The 21,383-nt window shown below is 37.6% G+C and overlaps 2 protein-coding genes across 2 annotated transcripts in view; both read left to right on the top strand.

Annotated features, from left to right (window-relative positions):
- The window catches only part of LOC137389738 (elongator complex protein 2-like), a 44,130-nt gene that overhangs the window by 3,592 nt on the left and 19,155 nt on the right, over positions 1 to 21,383 (top strand). Inside the window, exons 2-12 of the mRNA XM_068075824.1 lie at positions 80 to 271; positions 1,780 to 1,915; positions 2,059 to 2,142; positions 3,136 to 3,200; positions 6,571 to 6,637; positions 8,719 to 8,856; positions 9,377 to 9,559; positions 9,657 to 9,802; positions 12,599 to 12,739; positions 17,454 to 17,654; positions 19,185 to 19,347. Of these exons, the coding sequence (XP_067931925.1) occupies positions 200 to 271; positions 1,780 to 1,915; positions 2,059 to 2,142; positions 3,136 to 3,200; positions 6,571 to 6,637; positions 8,719 to 8,856; positions 9,377 to 9,559; positions 9,657 to 9,802; positions 12,599 to 12,739; positions 17,454 to 17,654; positions 19,185 to 19,347 (1,396 nt within the window). The 5' untranslated portion in view covers positions 80 to 199. The remainder of the gene's footprint in view (positions 1 to 79; positions 272 to 1,779; positions 1,916 to 2,058; positions 2,143 to 3,135; positions 3,201 to 6,570; positions 6,638 to 8,718; positions 8,857 to 9,376; positions 9,560 to 9,656; positions 9,803 to 12,598; positions 12,740 to 17,453; positions 17,655 to 19,184; positions 19,348 to 21,383) is intronic.
- On the top strand, positions 13,716 to 15,617 carry LOC137389740 (uncharacterized). Its single transcript, XM_068075825.1, has 2 exons — positions 13,716 to 13,927; positions 13,991 to 15,617. The coding sequence occupies exons 1-2, from the start codon at positions 13,779 to 13,781 to the stop codon at positions 15,072 to 15,074; spliced, it is 1,233 nt and encodes a 410-aa protein (XP_067931926.1). The 5' UTR covers positions 13,716 to 13,778; the 3' UTR covers positions 15,075 to 15,617.

Genomic DNA, 21,383 nt, shown 5'->3' with positions numbered 1-21,383 from the left:
GGATATTATCAAAGGGTTCTTTTTTAATAGTCGAATAATTGAATATTGCTTACATAGACTCATGTCATTGCTCTTACAGGCGCGTCTGGATTTACAGTCACAAAACCTGGTTTTCTATAGCAAAGCGTTGCACAGTGACAAAGTCAACTGCGTACGATGGCTCTCCAATGTTACTACAGGTTACTCAACCTTTTCAGATATGTTTCTGAGTGGTGGAGTGGATAGATGTCTCCACTTGTGTCAGTGTATCTCTAATGGTAACACTACAGAGGTTGGTATACTATGTGTTATAATTCTGAGTGGTGGAGTGGATAGATGCCTCCACTTGCGTCAGTGTATCTCTAATGGTAACACTACAGAGATTGGTATACTATGTGCTATAATTCTGAGTGGTGGAGTGGATAGTTGTCTCCTCTTGTGTCAGTGTATCTCTAATGGTAACACTACAGAGATCGGTATACTATGTGTTATAATTCTGAGTGGTGGAGTGGATAGATGTCTCCTCTTGTGTCAGTGTATCTCTAATGGTAACAATACAGAGGTTGGTATACTATATGCTATAATTTTGGGTGGTGGAGTGGATAGTTGTCTCCTCTTGTGTCAGTGTATCTCTAATGGTAACAATACAGAGGTTGGTATATTATGTGCTGTAAGCACTCATCTGTTCATATGTGGTCTCAGCCAACTCTAGTTTAGCATCTATATGAATATTAATTCCCTAAGTATCTATGTAATGACGCATGCCTAGTTTTTTTATTTGCTATTTCTGCTAATTTCTCATGATCGCTATGTGTGTGTAATAGATGCAAAATATTTACCTTATCGTGATGTTCGTTTTAAGAGAATTCATGACCTGTTCTTTGAAAAGACAATGAAAACCTTAAAATTCAGAGTTGCCTTCTATTTCATTAATATATGATCAAAACAGCAGACAACTCTATTTCACTGTAGCTTTCCGAATCTTTTTGACAACTTAATTGACCGAAAAGAGATTGTCGCCAACTTGCAACCTATGCGACTTATGTCTAACTGACTTTACGACCTTCTTTAATTCTTTTACACTGATCTTTTTTCCTTTTTCTCTGTATTTGCTCAGATATTTTTGGTCACATATCAAATACAGTAAATCTACAATTATTTTACGTAGCTTGAATCCAAATTACAGTAATAGTAAAAAGATTTTAGCATACGTTGTAGTCTACTGTCGATAAGAATGTTCACTGCAGCAAACCAAGAGGAGACTGCTTTAAAAATAAATTGTATTTTGATTCTGTGTTGCATCTTGTATTGTTTTATGTTTAAAGGGTTATATAAATAATATTATATTTAACGGTTTAATTTATGTTTAGACTGGTTTACAACCTGCCGTTCGGAATGTAGCACAGTCGTAAGTCGACGACGCCCTATATTCTATGAGTTGGTCGGTTCTAGCATTCAGTGATTGTGGGTTTCATTTATTGCTGCGTGTTAATACATACAAGTATCCCTTTTCATTTTTCTACCATATTAATATATACAAGTATACCCTTTTATTTATTGTAGCATGTTAGTATATATAGTTTGTAACATGCAAGTATACCTTTCTATTTAATGTAGAATGTTAATAAATACAGGTATATTTTGTGTGTGAATTTTTATACTACTCATTCATGTAATGTTCTTGTTTGATGATACAATAAGTTGCTACTGTCATATGATCTTCCCGGCATACAGTGTAGAAGCAGTAATTTATTATCTGCTGATGAATACAATCTTATGCTCGTATTGCGTGGTGTTTAGGTCAAAGTGCTGCATAGTTTCAAAGACTCTGAAGCTAGTATAGTTTGCTGCGATGGCCTTGTTGTTTCTCCAGATGTGTACCTTATCGTCAGCGCTGCGGGGGACTCACTCGTTCGCGTGTACCGTGTTACCAAAGGTTGGTGCATTGTGAAGGTTGTTTATGGCTTACAAAGAATGAGTTGTAAATCATTTGTGTTATGCTTTTAAGTAGATGTTTAATAGTATCATAAAATATTTTTACACTTTAAAAAATGTTAATCATGTCTTTCTATGTTACAGGATACAGCAAAGCTGTACAAACCATCAGGTTTGGAACGGGATTTGTCCTCTCCATTCACATGATTGCTTTACCAGATATTGGAGGTACTGAATCCCTGCTAATGTTTTTTAGTTAACAGTGTTTTTATTTTTTAATCTAAAAGCTGCACACATTTATCATCTTTGTTAGCATTTTTGGTTACTTTGTTTGCACTGTGTTATGCTTGTCGACGTAACAGCGTTTTCAGGAAACTCGATCATTGAAGGTTTTTATCACCTGCATATCCATTCGACTATAGTTTGAAGTCTGGCTAGGGAACAAGTTTATTAATTGATAAACAAGTTACCATCAGCCAATTATGATTGTTTGTAGAAAGCGGCAATGCGGTAAAAGTATGTGATATTTTATTATTGGAATCTCACAAAAACTTAGAAAAAAGTTGAGCAATGCCAATTGGTTAAAGCTGCCAGCACAAGTACAATTTCTGTAATTTACATTGATTTACGGTCAGCGTACGTGTATGTGAAGGTAGTTGGGAATGAACCTCTCCCTTAGTTTGATATGTACATTTGCGCTTTGCTTTTTTCTTCATTAAATTAAAGACTCACGATGACTTGATTTATTTTGAGAAATGGATTAGTAAAAAAAAATGATGATAATGATGATGAGGGAATAAACTGCTAGATATTTCAGGTCCTATTGTTGCTTTTGGTTTTCAAGCTGTCTTTCCTATCTATTATTCACAGCCATTTGCCTAGCAATTACAGTAGGTTGAAAGCTAAAGCAGTCCATGGGGCATATCTTTGCATTCAGTGTTTTTGATGGCAACATAAGTTTTTTCTGTTGTTCCTTGAGGACAGCTTTCTTTAATTAGCAGATCCCTTTTCGACAAATTGAGATATTTGACCAACTTTGTCTGCTCTAGTGTTTTTATAAATTTTACCATATTTGTTTTTATTAATTATAGCCATCTCATTCTGTTTTTGTTAAAATTAATTCTTGTTCTTTTGGATCACATGTTATCTGGAGTTGCCTCTTTTTGCACATGTTTTTGGAGAAATATCAGATAAGCCTAAAATAATCATGGCTGTTTGTAGTTCCCCTCATGGCTTGTGCAGGTGATGACATGAAAATACACATCTTTGCGTGGCAAAATGACCAGGTGAGCATAACTCTAACTTTTTCATTCTTTTCTTTTGATTATCAGTTTTAGATTGTAACATTTTCTGGAGAGCACTTTCTGACAGACTACTAAATTATTTTTATTTAACATATAACAACAGTTACCATTCTAACTTTCAAACTTCATATCATGCAAAAGGGTTTTGTTCAGTTTAAATAATTTAAGATTAAAAATAAAACATATGTAGCGCTAAAGGTTTTCAAACTTTGTCAAACAATTGTAACTTTCAAACTTCATATCATTAGGAAAATGTTTTGTGCAGGTCAAATAAATTAAAAAACAAAATTAAACAACTATAAAAGTGTTTAAATGTAAATGTGCAATAATTAGCAATAATTATTGTAATACATGTAATAGCTAAATTAAGTCTGTTTTGCTACGATTAGGCCTACGATAAAGGATGATCCAGTAATGATACAATTAATATGAACTGAGAAAACAAAATAAAAATCCTGAATATGTTGAATGAATAATAACAATTCGTGCATAGAAGTTTGTGTGTATAAAAAAATTACTGTTCCAGCAGAAGCTATCCATCAAAACTTAGAATATGATGATACTGGTACCTCTCGATCCTGGTACAAATGTAAAGATGAGATATCGGACTGTCTTTATCTGGTACTTTGTCTGACCGAACGGTGAGACAATGTAGAGGCTATTCGTACTCAAGATAATACAATTGCCTGCTTAAAAAGTCTTTGCTTTTACCGATTGGTCGTACGAAAAACTGGAAATAGAAGTGTACCGACACATTTAAAAATTACAAATTAAAAAAATAGGTAATGGTAGCAAAAAATTGGTTTTTAAACAATTTCAAAAATAACAAATGCAAAAGGTAATATTAGTTAATAATCAAAAGTACGCATTTAGCATGTGCAAGCGGGATACGGTATATGATAAGAGCGACAGAAAGCTAATAAGGACTGTATAGCTCAGTGGTTAAATGCGTGGTTTGAAACTTGCAGTTACAATCTCCGTGAGTTCAAAGCCAGCATGATGAGAGCTGTTCATTCCAAGATTTTAATAGCTATAACTGGACAGGCAGACATCTGTACAGACGACGACAAACTTTGAGATTTATATATATATATAGGTGGAAAGGCGTGAACGTTAAAGGTTGACTTGCAACAAAATTCACATTGCAGTTATTTGATATCAAAAGATTCACCATGTCTTACTCTGTTGTGTTGTAGGTGCAAAATATGTGGAAATGGGATTACAAGCTCTTAAAAGCTCAAAAACGAAAAGCTTCCGTAGACTGGAATCTCTTTATTCTTTGACGTAGCCATTAAATTTATTTATTGTCTTGTCACGGGAATTGAAAGGCTAATAGAAAGCTCAATGTAAAGCTTATCGTAGCACTGATTTATGACAAACACTTCGGGTTTCACCGAAGACCCCGTATCAAATATAGATGCTCGCTACTTTACAGTTTTGTTTCGGCCTGGTCTAATTGGCAAGTCGTAATATGATCATGTGACCCAATACTTCGCAAATAATTTTGGCAGCACTTTTCGATTATCACAGGTGACCAACAGGCTCGTCATGATTATCAGACAATGATATGTACTCCTTCAAGGTAAGGCTAAAAAATTAAATGATTTTTTACGGCAAGTTATAAGATATCACAGCTAAAAGTGACAGCATTTACAATGACGATAAACAGACGCGTAAGAACAATAGACATGGTTTTATTGAATGCGTGAAGTATATTTGTGAAAATATTTCGACAAATAAGGTTGCATGAAAGTGTAAACAGAAACCATTTTTCACAATTACGTCACATTTGAGCCGTTTTGAAAAGAGAATCCAAACTACGGCGGTCTTGTGTGGCTGCGATTAACTGTTCGTTTTTGAGCTTTTAAGAGCTTGTAATCACATTCCCACATATTTGGCACCTACAACACAACAGAGTAAGACATGGTGAATCTTTTGATATCAAATAACTGCAATGTGAATTTTGTTGCAAGTCAACCTTTAACGTTGGGTGTTCATGCTAGATAAGCTTTGAAAGTACTGATTATTGTTTGCCATGCAAAAAAATACAGTTTTCATATATATTTCTTAAGAGCTAGAGAAGATGAAAATTGTTCTATATGTAATTTTACTGAAAAAACATGGGCCAGCTAATCTACCAGCACGTAATTAGACATTGTCTTGTGTGCGTTAAAATATCCCTTTTTTGCACAAAAATATGTTTTTTACACCCAGGATGGAGAAGATACCGTAATAATCGAGGTTCAATTCTATTATATCTAGAGAATTTTTAAGACTTTCCATCTTAGAGTTGTAATCCTCTATGAAATAGCTTTGATGTCTTCTCAGTTCAATCTTCTGGCCATTGATTTCTTTATTATAACTGCTTGTGAAATACGAGAAGCAACAGCTGCTCAAGCGTTAGTAAGGTCAACAAAGGTCTTGGTGAGTCAGTGGTGGATCGTAGCTACAATTGTTGTTTTTACTGTAGAATTCCACAAACTATAAAATCCTAATCATCGTCCAATTCTAATGTAGAATGAAACAATGGTATAAATGGTGATGTCTTAAGCAAGGTGCATGTATGTAGATAGGTACGTAGTACGTACTTATTCATGTATGCAGGTAGGTACGTATGTATTTATGTATGCAGGTAGGTACGTATGTATTTATGCAAGTAGGTAGGTACGTATGTAGGATGGGAGTTTATTATCAAGCAAACAACTCCAAAACCTTATCCTCCATTTTTCAAATATTTTATTTTCATGGTGTCCATCCACAGTCGTGTCAATAAATGTTCTCAACAGTCATAACATATCTCAACATACACCTATAATAATGCCCCTGTGTTGGTTGCTGCTGCACCAGAGTGGTTTGGACTCCATTACTGAATGTAATTAGCAGAGCTACATCTAATGACATTCGGTGCCATACATGCATATTCATACTTCAAACTTCACATATTTAATGCTGCTATTGCGCAATGTATGTTCTTATCAAGAGCACACTGGAAAGAGTAGTGCTAATGGATTTATTCAACTCTCAACCTATTCATGTACAGATTCTTGAGAGGTAATCTATCTGTACCAGCGCTGAATGAATGAAGCGTTAAATTACGTCACAAGCGCACCTTCAGCTGCTTCAACTAATTTGACACTCATAGATGTTTGGTGGAGGGAATTATAATTGGATGTCTAGGAAACGATATAATACAGTGGAGACAGCTATTTCCTGTTTAGACCTCTCACAAAGAGCCATGTCAATGGATAGGAAGGGCTGCACTCTAGCAGACTAGTTCATTCTAATAATCTTCGGTGTTGTCTCTTAAATTGTCCTAACTAATGACTCCTCGTCTCCTTTATTCCTGTTGCAGTTTGAAAAAGTCATATCTCTGCCTGGTCATGAGGACTGGATACGAGGCCTTGAGTTCACCATTGATGGTATGGTTTGAATAGATATCATATAATATGAGCGCATCCCGTTTCGAATCAATAATAAATGCATCCATTTTATTACTTACAACTTCTCTGCAAACTGCTCTGGCGCCTCTAGCTGAGTCCTGAAAACATAATCTAACATATATTGGGAAATAATCTTTCTATAGAAGATATTTTTTAAAGCTGAAGCGTAATATCACACAGTGTCAAACATTCTACTGGAGTATATCCTTTATAGACACGGCTTTTCAACAATAAGTGTGAGATTATATTTCTTATTATGGCTTAGCCGAGCTTAACTCGATTGCTGTATCTGCCTTCTAGTCGGTCGTCAATCAGAGCTCAGGACAAGTCAGTAGATATTGTACTTCTACTCACTCTCAATCATAATGCCTTTACGTATCAGCAAGGGATTATCCGGGTTCATGCATTGATCGCAACCACACAGCTCAGTCTCTGGCTCATTGCTCTTCCGCTTGTTTCCACGGCTACACCCATCTTTCAGCAATGGGTTTACTCCCTAATACTTCACCCTGTCTATACAAGCTCTTTCTGAGAATACTGAGTACTTTGGACGGCTTTTGTGGCTCCACCGGTAGTCTTTCACTATCTACTACCTGCCTATTGTATAGTTTTTGTGTTCCCCAAACATGACTCCAACTGATTTTGAGTAATAACTCTCATATTCCAAACATTTTCTCTCTGTTCATTTTTCATTTGTAGTCTTAAAATGTGGCTTGATTCAAATTATATATGTTAAGTAATCAAGTATGCTATCAGTTCATGACCCGTATTTTAAGTCATTGAGAAACATTCAATGTGTTAGAGTATTGTAGACAGGGCTGATGTGCTGTTGGCTTGTCTGTAGACAGGGGTGATGCGCTGTTGGCTTGTTTGTAGGCAGAGGTGATGTACTGTTGGCTTGTTTGTATGCAGGGCTGATATGCTGTTGGCTTGTCTATAGACAGGGGTGATGTGCTGTTGGCTTGTTTGTAGACAGGGCTGATGTGCTGTTGGCTTGTCTGTAGACAGGGCTGATGTGCTGTTGGCTTGTCTGTAGACAGGGCTGATGTGCTGTTGGCTTGTTTGTAGACAGGGCTGATGTGCTGTTGGCTTGTCTGTATACAGGGCTGATGTGCTGTTGGCTTGTTTGTAGACAGGGCTGATGTGCTGTTGGCTTGTCTGTATACAGGGCTGATGTGCTGTTGGCTTGTTTGTATACAGGGCTGATGTGCTGTTGGCTTGTCTGTAGACAGGGCTGATGTGCTGTTGGCTTGTCTGTATACAGGGCTGATGTGCTGTTGGCTTGTTTGTAGACAGGGCTGATGTGCTGTTGGCTTGTCTGTATACAGGGCTGATGTGCTGTTGGCTTGTTTGTAGACAGGGCTGATGTGCTGTTGGCTTGTCTGTAGACAGGGCTGATGTGCTGTTGGCTTGTTTGCAGACAGGGGTGATGTGCTGTTGGCTTGTTTGTAGACAGGGGTGATGTGCTGTTGGCTTGTTTGTATACAGGGCTGATGTGCTGTTGGCTTGTTTGTAGACAGGGCTGATGTGCTGTTGGCTTGTCTGTAGACAGGGCTGATGTGCTGTTGGCTTGTCTGTAGACAGGGCTGATGTGCTGTTGGCTTGTCTGTATACAGGGCTGATGTGCTGTTGGCTTGTTTGTAGACAGGGCTGATGTGCTGTTGGCTTGTCTGTATACAGGGCTGATGTGCTGTTGGCTTGTTTGTAGACAGGGCTGATGTGTTGTTGGCTTGTCTGTAGACAGGGCTGATGTGCTGTTGGCTTGTTTGCAGACAGGGGTGATGTGCTGTTGGCTTGTTTGTAGACAGGGGTAATGTGCTGTTGGCTTGTTTGTATACAGGGCTGATGTGCTGTTGGCTTGTTTGTAGGCAGGGCTGATGTGCTGTTGGCTTGTCTGTAGACAGGGCTGATGTGCTGTTGGCTTGTTTGCAGACAGGGGTGATGTGCTGTTGGCTTGTTTGTAGACTGAGGGGATGTGCTGTTGGCTTGTCTGTAGACAGTTCTGATGTGCTGTTGGCTTGTCTGTAGACAGGGCTGATATGCTGTTGGCTTGTTTGTAGACCGAGGGGATGTGCTGTTGGCCAGCTGTTCTCAGGACTGCTTTGTGAGGCTCTGGAGAATCGCCCCATTCGAAGCTTCAGAAAAGCCGACAGATAAGATTAAACTCAAGGAACGGCTGGTTTCAGTCGCAGCAGACGGTGAGCTCTGAGTTCCTTGTTACTAGTCATAGCTAATTACTGCTCCACAGATTAGTGAATGGTCAACTTTGCAGTTATTTCCTCTTGTTAAAACCTTGGCAAAGATTTAGTTCGCATGCACAGCTAATAGTATTTGTTTTGTGTTCTTATAGATTTGTTATCTGTTGACAATAAGCATGAATTGCCGAAGTGCCATCGCTTGCATGCAGCTTGCATGACACCATTAGGCTTTAAATGCTCGCTAATGAAGCAATAAGGAATATGTTTAGACACAACATAGCAACATACCCTAGAGTGCAGATCTGCCTGGCTATGATGACCCACTTATATGTCATACTTTATATTGCAGTTCTCCTTGGTGTGGTTTGCTGAGACAAAGCAAAATTTGCTACTACGATTTGAATCACGCAAAACTAGTCTTTAAAGGAAGAACTAGTCTTAGGGCACCCGTATCAGCATGTCTGTACGTGAACATTCAACTGTTGAACCAATTGCGTAAATATTTTTGTCCATGCTGCAGGTAACATTCACAAATATTCTCTTGTTGTGGAAACTGTCCTTTATGGCCACCAAGGCTGGGTGTACGGAGTTCACTGGCATCCGCCTCTTACAGACACTCAAGGTGCATGCCATCAACCAATGAGAATGCTTACTGCGTCTATGGACAAGACCATGATCATCTGGGAGCCAGATAAGGAGACCGGTATGTGATCTATTCTGTTTTAATGATTATTCCCTCATTGTCAGTTCATTTGCACTTTTTGTCGGTTGTCAGAGTTACGCTGCCGTCTGTCTCATAGGTGTTTGGGAGGAGAAGCTAAGGGTTGGGGAAGTAGGAGGCAACACATTAGGACTATATGGCTGTCAGTTTGGTCCTGATGGCAACACAATTCTTGCACATGGATATCAGGGAGCATTTACTGTCTGGAACCGTTCTACTCAATCCGTATGTATGATATATGATATGATATATGATATGATGTATGATATGATATGACGACTAAGAGAGTAATTATTTTATTATTGTTATTATTCCTTTTCCAGCATCTGATTTTGCTATGTCGCAATTTAGCTATTCATCATCATCACTAGTATAACAGTTGTGTGTTACAATGATACCAAGTTAATGAAAGTCATTCATAATTACTGAAGCTAAAAATATGTTAAATCTATCTCTTTCATACGTAACTTATAACTGAGCAGTATTATGCTGTTTGTTGGTTGTGTTACGATTTCAATGTTTTACTTACAATATAGATGGAACAGCATCGTCGCCCCATGGACCAGTGTACAACCTACTTTCCCAAAACACAAAGCAATTGTACATTAAATTTAATAATACATCTTAATAAAATCATATTTCTTCTTGCGAGTCTGAATTAGTGTTGGGCCGGTATTTAATTTAGTGCCGGATTGGATATCCTTGCACTTTTTATCGGTTTTCCCGGTATCGGTATCCTCGGTATTTACCATCTTCGGTATCCTTTGCTAACTAAGAAAGTTCGGTATTGTTGTTCGGTATATGGTTTTCAGTGTGTGTTTAAACTTGAAATGGTTTTAAGTTTAATGGTTTAAACTTTAAACCATAACTGTCACTAACAACTTTTATCATTGTTATTAGGCAAATCAGACACGCTGATTCCGATTTTGTACTCAAAATAAAGATTGCTCTACTAACTTTCAAATTCATAAAGGCTTTTTTACAGCGTTTTAATTTCCGTCTCAAAAACAACACGGTCGGCACAACAAGCTCCGCCCATAGAAATGTGACGTGTCCTAGCTTTTGTAGAAACGGAATTTGGGAATGTTTAGTCCGATTTAAAACGATAGCGGTGGGTGTCTTAAAACCCATTATTCTCTAAATCCAGCCTGAAAATAATCTCAGTATTTTTGAAAGATAGATAACCTGTTTAAAATGGCTCGTAGCTTGTTACAGACTGCTTAATGGACTGAACGCCGAGAAAAATGAGCTCAAAAAAGCGCGATAACAACGCTAGCCTGTGATAAAATCACACTTTTTTGAGCTTTTAAATTGTTTTAATGTGTTATCTACCTTTCATAAAGACTGAGAAGATTTTGAAGGCTAAACTTAGATAAAAATGCGTTTTGAGACACTCATCTCTATCATTCTAAATCGGACTAAATATCTCCAACTTCTGTTACTAAAAAGCTAGGTTACGGCATCAACCCACCCTGTTTGAGTACACTGATTATAGGATCCACCCGTTTCTGCAATCTGACTCCAGAAATCCTCTTAACACATATCTATGCTTGGAGGTTGATAGAGACCATTTCCTACCCGTGAGGAATACTTCAGACAGAAACTACAAGCTTTTTACTCACTCAATGACTGAACCCAATATTTTAACTAGAGAACTAACCAGAAACCTAATCAAAAGTTTGGAATAACATTTAGTAGCTTGTGCAAAAAACATTCTTTAGTCAGCAGTATATTGTTACGGCAAGGAGACTCCTTGTTTTAGCAAGCCAAAAAAGAAAAGAAAGATGGAAATATAAGTTTCATGATAGATGTGTTTATTGTTTATTCTATTAAAAAATATAGTTATTGATACAAACGTTATGTATAATAGAGAACAGATAGATAATGGCGAGGGGCTCTTTTTGTTAAATATACTGAAACAGTTTACAGAAATCTTACTATCACATATTGTAATCAGGTAATGTAATCACATAATTATAAGCAGACGTGGGTTGTTCGTTGAAATCATTCGCCAATGCGCGCTGAGATTAGCATGTTCTTCAAAGAGGCGTTTTTGCAATTAACCAATAACAATCGAAGATTTTCTCGCGCAACAAAAATCTATTCGGATATCCGAATAACCATTTACCAATAGGCTTTTACGGATAAATACCGATCATATCAAACCGGCCGCGGATAACTAGCTGTCACCGAAAATGATTGGTTTCCTCGGATACCGAGAATCCCTCGGTGTCGGTAAGAGCGGATAACCAAATACCGGCCCAACACTAGTCTGAATGGACATTAGCTCTCAGATGGAAACCTACATTTTCTCATATAGTCACAATTATGAATTCTCTCTCTGCTGGCTTTAATGTACATTTACTTGACATATGTGTATCTTGTTTTGTTACAATTGTACATTTTTTTGCAATAAGCATACATTTTCTTATTTTAAGTGTATACCACCTTTTCAAAGCTATATATTGTGTTTTAATAAGTATTTTTAGCTTTTTTTTTAGCCTGCTTTACGTGAAAATTTTTTTTTCCTATTTTCATCTTTTGCTCTGTACTTTACCAACTAAGCTAACCTGGTCTGTACACTGTCTGCTATTTTCATCTTTTGAGCTGTACTTTACCAACCAAGCTAACCTGGTCTATACACTGTCTGCTATTTTCATCTTTTGAGCTGTACTTTACCAACCAAGCTAACCTGGTCTGTACACTGTCTGCTATTTTCATCTTTTGAGCTGTACTTTACCAACCAAGCTAACCTGGTCTGTACACTGTCTGCTATTTTCATCTTTTGAGCTGTACTTTACCAACCAAGCTAACCTGGTCTGCACACTGTCTGCTATTTCAATTCTGTCTGTGTTCACACGGCTGCTTGGAATTCACCTAATCAACAGCTGTAGAATAAAGATGAATGCCTGCAGTTGGACTTCAAAATTTGATGGATTGTTCACCATTGATGAAGGCAATTCTTAGCTGATGGGCGGTAATTTTTACACAATCCTTACAGGGTATAGCAATTTGTTACAGGATGGTGAGCAGTGGTCCCGGGGAGTGGCTGTTGGTGGGCACTTTGGTGAAGTCACAGATGTAGCTTGGGATCCCGATGGTGAATTTGTCATTAGTACAAGTTCTGATCAAACTACACGTCTGTTTGCTCCATGGAAGCAGGTATAGCTATTAGGGTAATTCCCTATTTGCTTTTGCAACATAGCTTGTTTTATGCAAGGAGAACAACCACATGGTGATCTTGTAATGCTAACCAGAAGGCAGAATGTAACACTCTGGTTAGCATTACAACTTAGCATCAGCAACAGTTTCCTTGTGAGAATTGACCAGTCATAAAACTGCTAGCTATCTAACCATCCTGCTATGTAGAATTTTAATTTGTATGTAGCGTTCTCTTAGTTATGGCCCTTCATTCATTTTTATTAATTTTTTAAAATGAAAATTGTTTCTTAATTTTCTTGTACAAAGAGACATATTTTATTTTGTTATGATTTCATGATGCATCTTATAAAACCACAATACAGGCTGACCTGAAGTGTTTTTTGCATTGCCCAAAGTTTCATTTCGGATGACGGCGTAAAATTGCAGTAGGCTAATATTTTTGTTGTTTACTTTTTACTAAAATTTATTTTTCCCACAGCACACATTATTATCTGGCGGAGAGTGTATTTGTTTGTTGTTTAAATATCTGAATATTAGTTAACAGGTGTGCTCTGGAGTTGAAATGTTCATTTAGCTCCTGACAAGGCTGACAAGCGGAATCAGTCAAAGTGAAGATGTCATTTGATTTATAGGGCTAAACGTTTACGTGAAATGTTTTTGAAAAGCTAGAAGACTAAGTGCACACTTGAATAGTTTGTTTTGCACTTTTTTGATCTTTACATAACGCTTGGTTTGTTTGGGGAAAAATGTTAAGCTATCAAGTTCAGAACATTTTGTTCAAGGCCGACTCTCTAATTAAGACTCGATATGAGCAATATTAGGCGGGCTCAACTTACCAGTTGTCATGGTAACCAAGATTTTTCTACCAGTAGGGGTTTCGTGATCTGAAACCAACGGTAGTCATGGTTTGATTGGATAACGAGCTTACCTGCACTCGTCTGTCACCCCTCATCATCAGTTTAGGCTGGTTCGTAAATCAGCGAGGTTATGAAGTCTTGACCTGTCGGATTTTATTATCATATTTGTCATATAACAAGCAATGGCTAACAGCGTTGCTGATGCTCGACGACGGTTTGAACAGCTTACTTTTGCTTCACCAGACTTACCATCTCACAACTCTGGTAATGTCACCATACAAGCTCCAGAGAAGAATGTTACCTTAGTTCTTAACTTTGGAAATGGGTTTACGTCATCACAAGTAGCCAATAGTGGCTCTATCGGTTTGCAACAAGTTGACTCGGTAGATGTTAGAGCTCCTCCAGTGCCTCTACAACATCAGCTCTCTATAGATAGCTTAATGGGCATCTCACAGACGGCTGATCTGCAGTCTCCTTCTGAGTCGCCATCATCTTCTACTCCCTCTACACCAGACATTAACAGAAACGTGTCACGCTCCTTAAGTATTAAGACTGAAAAGGACACCAAAGGAAAGTCAAGACAATCAACGAAATCGCGTGATTGTATTGCCAAGAGTCCACCATCTCGACAAGCTGCTGAAAGAAATGTCGGTGAGCAAACTCCCATCAATGCTATGATCGCTCTATCACACGTTAGTAGCACAGATGTTTACTCTGAGAGTTGGGTAAAGAAAAAGCATTATCTCAGCTTTGTTAAACACCACAGAATAAGAGATGTGAAGTTCGATAATGACTGCAACGTCATCTTGACATCGCGTCACTCCGTACAGCTTTACGATACGAACGGACATTTTATGGAACGTCTTTACTTGGATAAGATAGAAGAACCTTGGGGTATTCATGCGCATCACAATGGTAACATTTTTATTTCCGATCACAAGAATGATTGCGTTCAAGAGTTCACACATATTGGAATACAAGTAAAACAATATGGTCCGGTGCCATCACCCTGTGGTGTAGCCGTTAGCTCATCACATTATGTGTTTGTATGCAGCAAGACTGATGGCTGCATATACGTATTTGACAAGAAAAATAAGCTTGTGAGGAAGTTGGGCGAGGGCACGTTGACGAGTCCAGCCCACATAATTCTACTCGGCAAGCTAGTTCTGGTGTCAGATGCGGCAAGGATTATTGGATTTACCACAGATAATTCTATTGCTTTCATATACGGTTATCCAGAGAACAGTAATCACCCTGCTTGCCTTACCATAGATAAGAAAACAGGGTTCGCGCTTGCTACTGCTTACTACAAGAGCAGTGTTATCGCTGTTAAGAAAGATATGACCCGCGCCCTTATGGTGAAAGATGCTACAAGACCAATACTGTGTGCGCAGAGCCCATATGGACACCTGCTGGTTGGGGAGAGGCTTTCGAAGGGTGTGCAATTCAAAATGTACAGATCTGGCAAAGATTTCTAAGTGTGAATATTTTATTTTACTAAAATTCACATTTAGTTTGTGTTTGTCTTTTTTAAGTTATTCGAGTTATTTTTAAGATGGTACTAATATATCTGTTTTATATTCAAGCAATTATATCATGAAGTTTTCTCTGTATTATACATGTTGTCTGGGGAGAAAAATAAGTGCAAAAATAGTTGATTACATCAGGAGAGATGAAAGTAGTCTACTATAAAATAAGGTGACAGGATCAAGTGTACCCAAGTCACCCTAGCTATAAAATTTACTCTACTTCATACTACCTGAATAGATGAATGTGCCAGACCGCTTCCCATATTTTACACACAATCAACTATTTTTTGATGTGGGCAAGAATAATACTCATGCCCAAGATAAGAGTTTATTCTGCTTCCTGTTGTGTAGTTTTATAATTAAATTTAATTAATGTTTTAATAAACGTTTGATCAATATCTTGTAGTACACTTACTTTATATCGTTTGTAAACGCGTTGTAGTGTTCACAGCTCATTCATTTGTTGTATCATGAATTGGAAGTCTGAATAAACGTAGAAGAAAAACAAACTAGTATCAAAGTTCCTTTCGACAAGACGTTTCTGTATAATAGTATAATTGCAATTATATGTATGTGAAATAGTGGCAATTGGCCAATGCCTAGACATATAGCTAAAGCGTGTCAGCTCTTGTTTAAATGCCCCCTGAGTGTCTTCAGAACCTACAGATACAGCGCATTCCTTTAGTAAGCTTTCTCCATATTGAGACTAACAACTGCAGATCAATTATCACATATTCTGACCCTGGATAAAATAATTATCTCCTCTACTTTTGGCTAGTTCTGGTAGTTAAAATAACTTCATCTTCATTCGTCAGATTAACTACCTTTGCCAAAATAAAGAAATGCATGCTGTGGTGATGCACTTGTTACTATGGTGATACACTAGTTACATAACACAGGGATATACTTTTTACATAACTCCGTCATATACGTGTTACATACTACAGCGACACTTTTTATACATTACAATGGTACACCTGTTATACACTACGGCGATACATACACTCGTTCTACACTACAGCGATACATACACTTGTTATATACACTACAGCGATACATACCCTTGTTTTACACTACAATAATACATACACTTATTATACACTACAACGGTACATACACATGTTACACAGTACAACGATACATTCACCTGTTATACACTACAGCAATACATACACTTGTTATACACTACAGCGATACATACACTTGTTATACACTACAGCGATACATACACTTGTTATACACTACAGCGATACATACACTTGTTATACACCACAGTGATACATACACTTGTTATATACTACAGCGATACATACACTTATTATACACTACAGCGATACATACACATGGTACACACTACAACAATACATGCACATGTCATACACTACAGCGATACATACACTTGTTATAAATTTGTAGCTGACCCACTTGATAAATTTTGTCTTCGAAATGCTTTTGAGGTTTATAGCCTCACTTGAAGATTGTCTGATATTCACATTTAGACAAGCTAAGACAGCTAAGTTTAATGATTTGATAGTTTATTGATCTAGTTTAAAGATTCACTGTTCCATTCGGTAGCCACTGCTGCTAATGATCCTAAGGTGAGCTGCTACTTTGTTCTGAATTACGACTCACTAGTGTGAATATTGAGCTGCCAGTAGATACATACTAGTAGGGATAGATACGTTGCAACATCAACTCCTCAGATATTAGCACATCAGTGTCATAGGCAGACTGACCTAATAAACAGAGCCTCCTCACAAAAAGCTTGTGTGAGTGAGCTTCGTGTCACCATTGGGTAATGAGTGACTTCCATCAAATACTATCTTCAATCGCTGTTGTCTCCGATGACTTCCTCTCAGTAAATCTTCATGATGCTTCATTCTGACAAATTCCACTTCCATACATTGTTTTGATGATTGGCTATAATTTGTTTCACTTCATAGATCAGTATTACTAATCTGATGCGAAGCGCAATAAAAGTTTAATAATTAACTTTTGGAATTCTACCAATGATGATATCTTTAATTATAATCGATAAGCTGTTCATTGAGGTGCATCAAACGTTTTAGCCTCAGGCACCTCTTGCCAGTTCCGCTCTTTTAGCCCGTTTGTTTTACTCATCTTGTAGGACCCAGCTCTATCACCCAAGGTTCTAGCAGAAGTAGTACCAGCCAATATTAAGATAATTAAATATCATGCTTTCACAAGCCCAGATCTAAAACTAGTGTATATTTGCCTTTGAATCAAAGGCTGGTGTAAAATCCTACATTTAGAAATTACAGCTGAAGTTAAGCATTTTTTTGATTCAGTCGTCCTGCTTTCTTGCAGACACAAAACTGGCATGAGATGGGTCGACCTCAGGTGCATGGCTATGACCTTCAGTGCCTTGCTATGCTCGGCCGTAGCAGCTTTGCATCAGGAGCTGACGAGAAGGTGGTAAGGATCTTTCGATGCCCAGCAAACTTTCTCCAGAATTTACAAAATCTGAGCAATGTGAGATTTGATGAAGAGTTGTCACAGCGCAGCAAGGTATGTACGACATTAGCTACAGCTAGGTATGTACGACATTAGCTACCGCTAGGTAAGTATGACATTAGCTACAGCTAGGTATGTACAACATTAGCTACAGCTAGGTATGTACGACATTAGCTACAGCTAGGTATGTACGACATTAGCTACAGCTAGGTATGTACAACATTAGCTACAGCTAGATAAGTATGACATTAGCTACAGCTAGGTATGTACAACATTAGCTACAGCTAGGTAAGTATGACATTAGCTACAGCTAGGTATGTACAACATTAGCTACAGCTAGGTATGTACGACATTAGCTACAGCTAGGTATGTACGACATTAGCTACAGCTAGGTATGTACAACATTAGCTACAGCTAGGTAAGTATGACATTAGCTACAGCTAGGTATGTACAACATTAGCTACAGCTAGGTATGTACGACATTAGCTACAGATAGGTATGTACGACATTAGCTACAGCTAGGTAAGTATGACATTAGCTACAGCTAGGTATGTACAACATTAGCTACAGCTAGGTATGTACGACATTAGCTACCGCTAGGTAAGTATGACATTAGCTACAGCTAGGTATGTACAACATTAGCTACAGCTAGGTATGTACGACATTAGCTACAGATAGGTATGTACGACATTAGCTACAGCTAGGTAAGTATGACATTAGCTACAGCTAGGTATGTATGACATTAGCTACAGCTAGGTATGTACGACATTAGCTACAGCAAGGTAAGTATGACATTAGCTACAGCTAGGTAAGTACGACATTAGCTACAGCTAGGTATGTACGACATTAGCTACAGCTAGGTAAGTATGACATTAGCTACAGCTAGGTATGTACAACATTAGCTACAGCTAGGTATGTATGACATTAGCCACAGCTAGGTATGTATGACATTAGCTACAGCTAGGTATGTACGACATTAGCTACAGCTAGGTATGTATGACATTAGCTACAAATAGTTATGTATGACATTAGCTGCAGCTAGGCCAGCCACTTATACAATCTCACAGGAGATTCTTGTAACACGATAAAACCATTACGTAACTAATGATGTGTCAATATAGCATGTATAATACGAGAGACAGTGAGGTTTAGCTAATTACGGCTTTGTTGCAAGAAGCATACCGTGGCTAATGATGACCATAAGCATTTTTTGGTAAATCCTGTAATATTCCTAACATTTGTAGTGTTTTCGATTGTACTTTATTCAGGTTTTCCTGGTAAAAAAGTTTGAGCAAGCATAATATAATGACAATTCTCTAATATATTGGTTCAAAAGGTTTTACTGTACTTTAATGTAATGATGCCATCTGTCATTAGTGATAAACTGCCTCATTTCAAATCATATGTCAAAAATTAACTGTTTTTTATGTTTTGCCCATAGATATAGTAAACTATATCTATGGTTTTGCCGATATCAACCGGCACACCTTGAAGGAATGTAGCACCTTCACTCGCATGCCATCCATTATTCAACTGATATCAGTTTCTGAGAAAGCGACACATGGCACCTGTCATATTCTGCAGATAGGAGAGAGCATGGCGCAAGGCGCAAGTGTGCCAGCATTAGGTCTTTCAAACAAGGCTGTCTTCCAAGGCAAGGCCATTGAGATGTACGAGGATAGAGAACTCCCGCCCACTGGCAATGACCAGTATTCAGAGAGCGCATTCAGGCCTTTAGAATTGCAAGGTGAGCTTAACTACTTGTTGGATAGGCCTAAAGTTAGGGAAGACCCAACTACAATACCACGGAGTTGTCATCTACTTATTATTTTACGTGTTATAAGGAGTTTGAACTCTAACTAAATTTAACTATCTACGGGTTTAACTAATAACTGTTACCGTAGAGACCTAAAAGGATAAACCTCTGGGCTTTAATAATGGCAAGGCCATTTTTGGTAGCGACATTCTTGCGTACTGAACTTAAATTTTCTTTCAACGTAAAATGATGCTCTACTGAAAAGTGCTGCGTTGTTTGGGTGATCACTCTCAAATGTAGGTGTAATCGCTGTAACCATAGGAAAGTTAAGAAGGAAGTCATCTCCATTCATGAGCATTGGAGCATACATAAAATACCACGCATACAGGAGTTGCGATCTCATACATTTTCATCCGGTTTTATTGGCGTTATGCTCTGTATGTATTGTTATCAGGGTTTCTAATATTTAATATCTGCTTGCATTTTCATTGCAATTCAAATATCTAAAAATGCAATTTTTTACACTACTAAAGAGTATATATGTATTCACCAATTTTATATGCCTGATCTCAGAGGGTCACGTGAATGCCACACGATGTTACTGCTAAACAAATCAAATGTCGACAAGATCCCTCCTATAAATATATAGGTAACTTCGGTATTTATGATCAACTCTTTTTTATAATAAAACATTAGTACAACTGCTATATATATAAAATTTTCTTCAATATAATTATGTATTCTTTCAAGTTGCGGCAACCAGAATAACAATAATATTTTTATTTTATGATCTATAAGAATTAAAGAACCTGGCTTTAGGAAACTCGTCGTATGATGAGTTTACAAACAGTTCGTGATTCGCCGCCTGTCTATATATAGCAACAGATTTGCAGCCAACCAACTTGTCAAGCGTGTGATTTATGTTCAATCCAATTGGTGCACATCATAGTTCTATTAAGCAGCCAAAACATCTGAGAGAACGTTTCAATGCTACTTTATCTACTTTATCGCGGCGTTTGTCAGCAATGCTGTATTAAGTTAGTGTCTTGTATTAGGTAGAAAGCTCCTTTCATTCCTCTCATTATGTCTAAGTACTCATGCTATATAGTAGCCAAGCTTCTGTCTGCTTCGTTAGGTATCCTTCAATCAGGGGGCAAGTATTTGCTGATATCACTCAAAGCTTGTCTCAATTATTTCCAGTTGGTCATTGCCAACATTAGATGCTATCTGTCACTCCTCCGTAGGATGTGAGGGCTTCAGCCAACTGACTGTCATGAATTATTAAAGTGCAAATATCGGTCCTGACATAGCGCAAGTACGAGTGTTTTGCCGAGCACGCGGGCTATCAACAGCATCGGTAAAATCTTATGACAGGAGTTGTCAACACAATTATTTATAAAGTTATTCACATTATATGTTGTGGGTTGGTACACTATTACCACCATTTGTGATACACCGCGCCGCCATAAGCACTCTAAAATTGATAAATACTAACTTTTCTTGTGGAGTCTGGCAGTGAAATTTATGTCTATCTGTTGCTCAAGTATTCAACAAAGGACATATATTTTGTGCTTGAGTAGTCCAGCTTTTTTATTTCAACTTTCATAATCTTCTGCGCGACACGCAAATTTGTATACTCGAATTTAAAATTTTTAGCATTTCACACCTAGTTTGACAGTGAGACACGTGTCAAGTGTTGACAGGTACTCTAAAGAAGGTACAAGTATATTGAATCTATAGGTAGATGTGTGAATCTTCAGCTTATTACATTCTAATTTCTTTACTTTACCACAAGCTGATCATAAAATGTTTAACTGTTCGTTCGAGTCAAACAGGGAGATCTATGACCAGTGCTGCATGAGTAGGTATCCTTGAAAAAGAATACAACTTTATTAAATTTATATAATTTCTTTGCGGGTAAATTCTTTATTACAAAATTATATCGTTGAACTATTGTAAGTGTAATAGCTATTGATAATAAGCATTCACTGAAGTTAGGTGTATGACATCTCCAACACGTTACAGTA

Source organism: Watersipora subatra, chromosome 3, assembly GCF_963576615.1.
Source record: "Watersipora subatra chromosome 3, tzWatSuba1.1, whole genome shotgun sequence".
NCBI lineage: Eukaryota > Metazoa > Bryozoa > Gymnolaemata > Cheilostomatida > Watersiporidae > Watersipora > Watersipora subatra.
The sequence above is the reverse complement of the archived record's forward strand: the minus strand, read 5'-3'. Positions and strand labels throughout refer to the sequence as shown.